This window comes from Arachis hypogaea, chromosome 19, assembly GCF_003086295.3.
Source record: "Arachis hypogaea cultivar Tifrunner chromosome 19, arahy.Tifrunner.gnm2.J5K5, whole genome shotgun sequence".
NCBI classification, from domain to species: Eukaryota; Viridiplantae; Streptophyta; class Magnoliopsida; order Fabales; family Fabaceae; genus Arachis; species Arachis hypogaea.
Genome location: NC_092054.1, coordinates 13177019 through 13188041, shown reverse-complemented (window position 1 = coordinate 13188041; position 11023 = coordinate 13177019). Strand labels below are relative to the sequence as shown.

The following is an 11023-nucleotide window of genomic DNA, read 5'->3' as shown; positions in this document are numbered from 1 at the left end:
AATACTGAGGGAGCAAGCGGTGGCTGTTCGAAATTAGAAGTTGCGACGGCGATGGTCGCAAGTTGTGGGTGGACGGAAGTGAGGGAGTGAGGGAGGAGCAGGAGCTTAGAGGAGCTCTGGACAGTGGCTGAGTGTGAAAGAGCCAGAGGCGCGTTTTGGTTAGTGCTGGAGTTAGGGTTCGGGGTTCCTCTACACAACCAAACGACGGTGTTTTAGCAAAACTAAAAAAACCGGCCAGATCACGGTTCGGTTTGACTGATCGGTTTCTGACCGGTTCAACGGTTCAATGACGGTTTTTAAAATTTGCGGTTTTGACATCTGACTGATTCGTTTTTTGCGTCGATTCACAATTTAACTGATTCTACCGGCTGGTTCTAATTGGTTTTCAGAACCTTGATTACTATACAGTTCAATTAGCTAGCCGAATTAATTAAAAATGTGGATTCAGTTTATTGTGGCTATTTAATACGCTTCTAGAAATGTGAAGTCAGTCTATTCGCTTCTAGAAATGTGGAATCAGTCTTTGTGGACTCAGTCTCTTGAATACACTTCTAGAAATGTGGAGTCAGTCTATTCGCGCTTAGAAATGTGGAGTTAGTCTATTTGCTTCTAGATTCGTGGAGTCAGTCTATCCGCATTTAGAAATGTGGAGTAACTATGCAGTTTTAACACTTTTATGCTTCCAAATTTGCTATATATATCCCCATATGTCAGATTTCTAATATGCAAACTAAAATTTCTCAAATCTATCTAAAAGTTTGTTTTAGATTGAAAATTTTAAATCTAAAACATGAATTTTTAATACTATATTCAAATCTTTTTATTTTTTTTATTATTATTATATAGAATCATGTGTAATTTAAAAGTCCGTCCTTGTGATGAGAAGGACAAAACCACATTAATCATGTTTTGGAATTCAATTTGGAAGGCATTAAGGATGGCCTCGGTGGAAGGTGTGTGGGCACCACCGGTGTGACACATGAGGATGAAGACGTTTTGGTCTTTTCAGCTCAAATGTCCATGAGTAACATTCCACCATCAGCTCCATGATCATCGTGATGGGACGAAGAAATCTCATTGTTCAAACTCTTATTGCTTTGGAACACCTTATCAGCCAACGTCTTCTTCGCGGCAACCATCCACAACCTCCATCTGAGAAAGAACAACACAAACCAAAGAGGGGAAAACGGAGGAATTCAATCGATACCAGAGATTTGTCTGAATCAAAAACGGAGGAAATCAAAACAAATAACTAACTTCTTTCTATGCATGCACCACAAAGACCATTGAGGGGGAAAAAAAGGAAAAGACAAAACATCACCCAGTTTTGAGAAACCCACAAACTTTCAGAGCAATGCTGCACACAACCTTTTAATTTTGAAAAAGAATTGATGATCTAATGTGAAATTCGCACTGCGTAATGTCGAAAAATATAAAATTCAGCTTTCAGAAGTTCACCTAATACGAAGAAGTTCAGAGCTAAATTAGCTGGTATAAGAACCCACATGCACCATGAGAAACACAGAAACAAAGTTACAATCTTTTTGAAATTGAATAAAATGGTTGAATTGGGATTAAGAGACAGACAGAGAGAATCCAATGAAACCAGCTGCCAGAAACAATCTGAATTTGAAAACCCGTTTGAGATTAATAAAAAAGAGAAACAGTTATTCAAAAACTCACCTCTCAGAAGCAGAGAATGCAAAAGAGGAATATCAAATCAAACAAAGAGGAACCTCTGCAATGAACCATGCATTCAAAAATCAAAATTGAGAAGAAAGATAACGACTTTAACACTCAGCTGCGCAAACAATACACACAAGGAAAAAAAATATGAAGCATTGAAAGATTGGAACTTGAAATTCGGGAATTGACCGAATTGCCCTCTTTACTTAAACAGGGCAAAAAGGGGAAATACCAAAATTAGAACTTGGAAGAAATCAAATCCAAATCCAAATTAAAAAGGCAGTTCACAATTATAACCAAATATAAAAAAAAAAAAAAAAACAATGGATGAATCGTGAAATACCGTTCACGGTATGAATGACTCACCGGATTCAGGAAGCTTTGACATATTCAGATAAAATCTCCATAAGCTCAGCTACAACAACAGCTGAATCCACATAAAACAACCCAAAACAAAGATAAAAAAAACAATGGCTAAATAACAGACCCTGATGCAACAAAAAATATCCCATATAAAAAGTAGAGAAAACAAATTACTGAAACGGGGCAATAAAGACATAACAACAATAGGTGAAAAAACTTAAACATACCAAGAAACAACAGAGTAGAGAACCAAACATCATTTATTGTACGCATGAAAAATAAGAGACACATAATGCTTAACACTGTTCAATTCAATTTGCTTACGATGTTCTTTAAATTAGAAGTAAAAAAGAAAAGGTGATTACTGTACCACATAATACACTGCTTTCTACCAAAAAGAGACCAGAATAGATTACTAGCAAGAAAGAAAAAGATATATTGTAATGTGTCATATGTACTTCAAAAAATGTTAGTCAATCTTAAGCTCTTTACATGATTTTTGAATTGTCAAATATAGAAGAAACAAAAAAAAATCCATTACAAAAGAACCGTCTAAATGGCAAACCCTAAATTACTATGGAACTACCCAAATTGGTGGAGGATCAATCCTATTTGCACATTGCATGAGACTCTTAACACATTTCTCTTGAAGATTGAAAACACCCCAATCATGTCCACCATACATGTAGTCTAAAGTAATCTCTTCCCACCTATCATCTGTGAAGTAGATTGAGTTTGCTTCACATCCCAAGCAAGCTTTACAATCCATTCATACAGACTCATTAGCACCCAAGAACAGAACTTTATCATGTAAAGATCTCATCTTTTTCCACTTCTTGTCTTCAATATCAAGTTTATAAACAGTAAAATACTTTGTTCTATAAGGACAAATTAATGGTTGTGTATCCTCAGATGATAAAAGATCTCCTTCTTCTACTACCAACCCGTCATCATTCACAAAATTCCCAATAAACCTTGTCACCAGCAAGATTTCTTTTTCAGATACCACCAAGTACAAATTTCTTGAGAAGTTATCTCCTAAATATGGTTTCTCCTCTTTATAATTCGCCTCCACAGTTGGTGTTAAAAGAATCAATCTTTTAGGAATTTGTCCACAAATATTCCAAACTTCAACAGAACCATCTTGGGTCAAGGCATAAAGATAGTTGTTGCTGAACACAATGTCACAATAAGATTGCTTATCATCCGAGAGCTCAACCCAAGTTGCAGAATTGCAATAAGCAATCTTGTAGTTGGAACCATATATGATGGCAAGAATGTAGCTTGAAGGAGAGGAAGAACACATCATGATTGCTTTGACTATGAAGGTTTTCCTTAAGTATTCAGCGAAGTAAGAATATGTGACGGGGTGCAAGAATGAAAGGGGAAGAGGTGGTACGTTAATGGTAGTGGAAGAAGAAGAGTTTAGAAGAAGTGGAACTCCATTCTGATCCAAAAGTATAATCCAACCATGAGAAGAACCAACACACCATGCTCCAACATGACCCTTCAATATGTTTTTCCATTCATAAAGCTTTTTCTCTAATAAACTGAAGATGCTTCGGTCAACAGTTAAAGGATCATCATCATCATCAATGAGGTGTGTTTGTTGAATGCTTGGAAGAATAGCGTAGGGAACGGAGAGAGAAGGAGAAGCCATTGAAGTGTGAGTACTGTTTTTCACCGTACCCTTCTTTTTTGACACTGTTTAATTTGATGGAAGAGAACTTTGAGGATTAAGACTTTAAATAGACTAAGATATCTACATTAAAATAGGAAACTAAAATCTGATTAAATCTTAAAATATCATTAATGAGATAAAATATTGTTGAAAAAGATTAAAAAAGATCCGATAAAAAAATATATGAATCTTAACTAACATGGTCACATTATAGCAAGGGACAGTTGTTGTTGTCTGGGAGAGTTTTGGAGTCTCCTTCTCTGCTACCCTGTTTTGTGGTGCAGCAATGCCTTTGTCTTTCCAGTCTCCTCGTACTCTACTAGACTACTACCCTCATCATCGCCTCATTCTTGTGTTGGTAGTTGGTGTTGCTAGCGCTAGTTCAAATATATGATAAAAAAAAAAAAATGTTAATCATTTAATATTTTTATTTTTAGAAAGAAGTATAATAAATTGGTAATGACAAAATAGATAATATATTTTTATTTTTTGTTTTATTTTTTAAATGAATTATAACAAATTGATAATGATAAAAATAGACATTGACATCAATTTTTGGCGCATATTGTTGTGAGATAAACCGCTTATGTAATTTAATCTCAATGTAAGCTTTCTTCTCTTCACATAATTAGGCCTCAAATAATAAATAGGTTCCATTTCAAAATTTCCATAGCTAAAAAGTAGTGAACTGATAGAATGTTTATCCATTTGAAATTTAACCATATTCATTCTAGAATAAGAATAGTTCAATGAAATATTCAAAATCTCAATGGCCAATATGCTGTGTGCATTGATCAAATCAAAGAGTTCATAGTAATGACAAAACATAAAATGAAACCAGTGGCCTCTTTCTGTCTCATCTAGTGAACATTATAATGCATTTATCTTTCTAGAAGTTACCAAGATTCAGAAGGAATAGAACTCTACCAAAGCTATCATAAAACCATGAAAATTGGATCATGACAACCAACAAAGCAGACCCTTGAAGAAGAGATGATGGTAACTTGAGCCAGGAGAGCTGTCTGTTGAGTTAGAACAAGTTTTCTCCACTTATTCCTCGGATCCACAGTTAAAGCTGCAAAATGCTTTGTTACCTCTGCAAGTTATCAAATGTCACTTAAGCATCTCAAATGTGGTTTTGAAGTCTCACTTCTGACAAAATCAGTAAAGATAATGTTCCAACATTTTATTGTGCATTGGAAAGCTAATTTGAAACTAAGATCAGTCTTCTGATTGGAACATGATAGTAAATGGGATGAAGCTTCTGATTGGAATATGATAGTAAATGGGATGAAGGTTCAGGACTGGAGGCTCGAATCCTACATTGAGAAAAGAACTGGATGAAGAAACATGGAACCACCTATTAAGAGATTTTTCATGCATAACTCCCTCCATTTGTGAGCTTGATCCTTTGCTCTCATCATTTATTTCCACCCCAGTTTTAGCTGACGAACAATTCAGTGAACAAGTACAACCTTCTCCATTGGAAGCTATCGAAATGCAAGAATGTATTAAGGAAGCAGCTCAGCAATTCTTACCATCATAAACACACAAAATTCAGAGAAATAAGTATTACAGAAGCATGTTGTAACTTTACATAAGGAGTCTACAAGCTAATAACTCCCACAGTAAAATATTAGCATGCAATCTAACAAATATTCTACCATCATCATTCTTCAATTTTATGGCACCTTAACAACAATAGGTGAAAAAACTTGAAACATACCAAGAACAACAGAGTAGAGAACCAAGCATGAATTGAAGTTCTGAGCAGCAGATCAGATTGAAGTTCAATTCAAAGTATTGATTGATAGTCAATAACACATATATTGAAAATTGAAAATATGAATACAAAGAATTTAAAAAGAATTGAGAAAAGCAGCCAAGGAAGAGAATAAAAAATACAAGAATAAAGGAGAGGATGCCACATCAGCAGTCAAATGCTGGGTTTTAAGATATTACCATAGACTATAGATAGATAGATAGATGCATCACGAAGGGGTTAGTCCTTCTCCAGTTCTCTTTGTCTTCAATACTTCACGCCGTCGCCTTCGCGCCTTCTCGTCCCAGCCACTCTCCGTTCGTCTCCTCCGTCGCCGTCGCTTCTTGCCGTCGTCGTTGCCTTCACGCTAGGTATAGTCATCTGTCCTCTACTCCTCGTCTGCTCTGTCCTGAATCCCAATTCAGTGTGATAAACCGGGAAAAACCAAAACCCTAATCTAACCATAACCCTAACCCTCTGAATCTCAAATCCCAATCAATTCTAATCGAAGAAGGATAAGCCATGAAGCTCTCCTTCTCGATCCCCTCGAAGTCCTCTTCCTCCTCCAATCCCATCAAACTCGACCACTCCTCCAAAAACGACGCCCCACCCTCCAAGCACTTCGTCACCGAATTCGACCCTTCCAAACCCCCAACTGAACAAACCGCCACCGTTATACCCCCGATCCAGAACGAATGGCGCCCCACCAAGAAGATGAAGAACCTCGAGCTTCCCATTACCGACCCCAACGCTGACCATCAATCCCTCGAATTCGAGCACGATTCCAATGCCGCGGATGCAGAACCCTGCACCGACATGTCCTACGGTCTCAACCTGCGACAAGCCGCCGAGAAAAATGGAAAAACCGGTGAACTCGCTGATGATGAGGATGATAGGGTTCCGCGGCAACGGCCGGAGGTGGCGTTGCTGCAGAAGTTTAAGGACGATTTGAAGCGGCTGCCTGATCACCAGGGGCTCGAGGAGTTTAATGATGTCCCTGTTGAGGGTTTCGGCAAGGCCTTGCTGGCCGGATATGGGTGGTCAGAAGGAATGGGAATAGGGCGGAATGCCAAGGAGGACGTTAAGATTGTGGAGTACAAGAGGAGGACTGCCAAGGAAGGGTTAGGATTTGTTGGCGATGATCGCGGTTCCGTTCGGAGCCAGAAGAAGGAGGAGAAGAAGAAAAGCAGGGAAGACAGTGGGAGAAATGATGCAGATTTTGTTAGTGAGAAGAAGATTGTGAGGATTATTGGGGGGAAAGATGCTGGATTGAAGGGTATTGTTGTGAGGAGAATTGGGGAGGATTGGATTGTTTTGAAGGTTTCAAGGAGTGGGGAAGAAGTGGAGGCTAGAGTGAGTGTGGATGATGTTGCTGAACTGGGATCTGCTGAGGAAGAGAGGTGCTTGAGGAAATTGAAGGAACTGAGGATTCGGCACAAGGGTGAAGATGATGGTAACAGGGAGAATGGTAGGGGTGACAAGGCTTCAAGGCATAAGCGTGAGAGAGAGCGAGGCGGAGTTGAGAAGACAACTCGAGTGAAAGCTAATGGGGGTGATCATAGGAAGGAAGATCAGCAGCGAGGAAGGAAACAGGTTTCTTGGCTCACAAGTCACATTCGAGTACGGGTTATTAGCCAGAACATTAAAGGAGGGCGGTTGTATTTGAAAAAGGCACAGGTTTTGGATGTTGTTGGGCCTTTGACTTGTGATATATCTATGGATGAGAGCAAAGAGATTGTTCAAGGAGTGTCCCAAGATATGCTGGAGACTGCGCTTCCTCGACGTGGGGGACCAGTTCTTGTGCTATCTGGTAAATATAAGGGCGCCTTTGGGAGCCTGGTTGAGAGGGATTTGGATCGGGAAGTTGGTGTTGTTCAGGATGCTGATACTCATGAGCTGCTCAATGTGAAGCTTGAACAGATTGCAGAGTATATAGGGGACCCTAGCTTATTAGGGCATTGATTTTGTTGTATCAATTGCAGTGTATAATAAACATTGATTAGAACAACAGACCATATACAGTTCCAAAATTCTATTTTCTTATTTTGCATACATTGTTGAATAAGAAAGCAATGTACTCTTCATCATCATGATTATCAAAATGGCGAGCTTTTCTTGGTTAAGTTTTATGATATGGAAGCTTGTGTGCTCTTTTATTGTATCTTTTTACGTGCTTAACTGAAGAGTTAGTATGTTTGATTGTGTATTTGTGTGTCGAACTTTTTATATAAAAAAACAATGTCATATATTAAACTTTAGTTGTACTTTATAATTTGAACTTTGCAATTGGGGTTGGAATGCTTAGATTGATGCTGGATATATTAGATAATATTTTTAAAAAAAATTTCTGATAATAGGTAAACTCGTAGCTCTAAGAGTTCACGAGTTTGATAACCTTACTCTTCTTGAATTAGTTGAACAGAATCAAGAACACATACATCATAGAGGATCCTTTTGATGATCTTCATCAGCTAGCTGAGTTCATTCTTGAAGCTTCACCAGGAGGAAAACCTGAAGATGAAGTAATGGTTGATTGAAGCACTCTATTTCCTTCTAGAGAGTAAAATTTTGACAGTCACTTGTTAGCATTCAGATGGTCCTTTATGACAAAAACAGCTCTTCTATTGTCAAAATGATTCCATTTGGCAAAAAGATGGTACATGGACACTTCATGAATAAGTAAGTTTGAAGTTGCATTAATTTATAGCTTCCAAGAATGCAAAAACTTGATTTAGAATCTTTGCCTCTTAGTTAATTTATTATAACAGGAAAAAATGCTTTTTTTTTTTCCTTTAAAATAAAATATTGTTGGCATGTCAGCTATATGTTGTCTTAATTTGTGACGTGACTTGGTAATTATTTTTCTGAAAAATGCTTCATTTTCAATTGATATTCTAAGGGATACAGTTGTACTTTTTGGCTTCAATTTATTGTTCCTTCATGGTTTCTTAGAGTTTTTCTCCCAAATATGCACATGATAGTAGAGTTATTTTACTTATTCTATATTGGTGTATAATTGAAATTCAGTACTTTGTTTTTTTTTTTTTTTTTTTCTAGTTTAGTAGAGGTATTCTATCTTGGTTCCTGTGAGGGTTCTTCTTCTTTTCTATTTTTTTATGAAGAGGAGGGTTTCTGTGTAACTCTGTTAAAGATAATACAATACAAGAACTGGTTACCTGATACTTGAGCTTTTAAAAGTTTGGCAATCATTGTAGACTAGTTTGGAGATGGATGACGATGCTATAGATGGATAACTATACCGGTTTTTACCTTATCTGATTTCTGTTTTTGTGGATAGTTTATGGAGATTTGATTCATCTTCATATCACCAAGTGAGTACATGGACCCTTTTGATCATATTAACCTATTGGTGCCCCAAAAATTTACGGGTACCATATATTAACTTTTATCTGGTTAAGTATTTAATCGTTTTATTCTTGTTGGGTTTTAGGTTTGCGGACTTATTAATTCCATTGGACATGAGTATGTGGTTGCACTGAATAGTTACCAGAAACATGTTGATGAGCCTGTTCATGCTTTCTCCTTTATCAACATTGCTCTCACGGTTGACTAACAATGACCATGCTACTATTCGATCAGCCATTGTATCTCGAATTCCTGAGTTGGTTGAACTAAGCAGGTGATCCTTCTTTATGCTACATTTGTGGTTTGTTTATTTCTATTTATGTTGCCTAAATATTCCTTGTTTACATTTATTTGCAACCAGGGAGAGCACATTTCATATGGTTCAGTCATTTTAATGATGAAAATTCTCAAATCATCACTGAACTTCACTCTCATCCAAGAAGTTTCCTTTATTAAAAGACACTCATTGAGCTTCACTTGTTTGGCACCCTAGACTTGTCTAATTAAGTGATTATATAGAGAATATATCTAATTTCCTCAAATACATTTGTGTACCTGATGATCTTATTGAGCGTTACCTAGAGGTGAATTCTTGTACCAATGTTTTTGCTTTGACAAGATAAATTGAATTTTTCTTATCTTATAATGATTAGTTGTGGCGGGAACTTAGTTTATTGTTTTCTTGGTTTGATTTTGAAGTTACTATGCCAGTATAAAGGTGGTTCAGTTCTCAAGTTTCTTGAAAAGTTTGATAGCTATTGTGTGGAACATTGTTTACACCTATGCCAACAATATGGAATTATAGATACTGCTGCATTCTTACCAGAAAGGGTTGGTGATGTGGGTAGAAGCTCTTGTACTTACACTCCGATTTGAATGATAAGTTTGTTGAAGGTGATGCTGCTGTGGAAGCTGTAGTCTTAAAGTGTTCCTTGCGTGGTTCTTCCTATACAGAAGTTTTCAACAGTGTCTTAAGAATGAAAGATGTTTGTATACCTGTTTCTGAGATTTTAAAGATGCAACTGTGTTTTGATGATTTTGCTTATATATTTGTAAGGTTAAGTATTCGAACATGTTTTATGGTCATTAATCCGACCGGTAAATGAGATGCTCAATTTACTACGTGCCTGTATTGGTCTTCGTCCGCAGAACACCCCCCGACTAAATCCTGAGGAGGCAGAAGCTCATTGGTTTTTAAACTACTTGACTCATAAGATTAATATCAATATGCTTTTCCTTTCTTGCTCGTGTTTTTATTTATTAGTTGATTTTTAGCTTAGTTACAAAGTGCATAATAGAAGTGAAAAGTTGTATTATTTGATATTAACTACCTTTTGGTTATCATTCAGATTGTGAGCCATTGATGGATTCAAATGTTGAAGAGAGACCATATGAAAGAAAAGATTATTTTGGGATGCTAGATGGATCAGAAAATTCACCACTGGATAATGAAAGCTATAAGAGCAGATGGAAAATCTCAAAGTCTCATAATGGTCATATTATGAGAAAACTGCTAAGCCAGTTTATCAAAGAAATTGTTGAAGGATTGATAGGTTTTGTTCATCTTCCAACTATCATGTCTAAACTGCTGTCTGATAATAGAAGTCAAGAATTTGGGGATTATAAATTTACCATATTGGGCATGCTGGTTCAAAACTATGTGTTCCTGAAAATTCACTTATTGAAGGTTCAAAGAAATTTTGTCCTAAGTTGCTTCCATAAACATGGCAATATGTCTGCTATGAGTTTACTCAAGAAAGGGGCCTCTCAAAGAAATTTTACTTTATTTCTTTTCATCCATTGGTTAACTAGTTCTGTTAATGAATGCATGCTGGTGAACAACTTGTTCGTGTTAACAATTGATAATCATTTCATGGTACCTGAAAAACCATCCACAAAATGAGAGGACTATTTTGTCAGATATTTATAGGGCAAAAATGACGGTTTGATCCATATCACAGAGATTCAACAAAGTTTTATATTGGCAATCGGAAACCTAATACCCTCTTCTTTTATCGGGACTTGGAACCGGTTATGTAACTTTTGCAACAAGCTTGACATAGGCATAGTTGGCTAAAATGTCGAATTACTTTTAAATACATTGATTTTTGGAATTTACAACTGTCTAACCGACAGTTACTATTTATTACTTTTCTTATAATCTT

The 11023-nt window shown here is 36.7% G+C and overlaps 3 protein-coding genes across 3 annotated transcripts; 2 read left to right on the top strand and 1 right to left on the bottom strand.

Moving 5' to 3' along the window:
• Nucleotides 1–2818: 2818 nt before the first annotated feature.
• Nucleotides 2819–3709, bottom strand: LOC112777933 (putative F-box protein At5g55150). The gene has a single exon (XM_025822312.1). The coding sequence runs from the start codon at nucleotides 3707–3709 to the stop codon at nucleotides 2819–2821; it is 891 nt and encodes a 296-aa protein (XP_025678097.1).
• Nucleotides 3710–5256: 1547 nt separating this feature from the next.
• LOC112775440 (protein MOS2) lies at nucleotides 5257–7615 on the top strand. Its single transcript, XM_025819047.3, has one exon. It carries the CDS (start codon nucleotides 6015–6017, stop codon nucleotides 7452–7454), a length of 1440 nt encoding a protein of 479 aa, XP_025674832.1. The 5' UTR covers nucleotides 5257–6014; the 3' UTR covers nucleotides 7455–7615.
• A 1888-nt stretch (nucleotides 7616–9503) lies between these two features.
• LOC112777932 (uncharacterized) lies at nucleotides 9504–10881 on the top strand. Its single transcript, XM_072228271.1, has 3 exons — nucleotides 9504–9714; nucleotides 9922–10107; nucleotides 10190–10881. Exons 1-3 carry the CDS (start codon nucleotides 9504–9506, stop codon nucleotides 10759–10761), a joined length of 969 nt encoding a protein of 322 aa, XP_072084372.1. The 3' UTR covers nucleotides 10762–10881.
• Nucleotides 10882–11023: the final 142 nt, after the last annotated feature.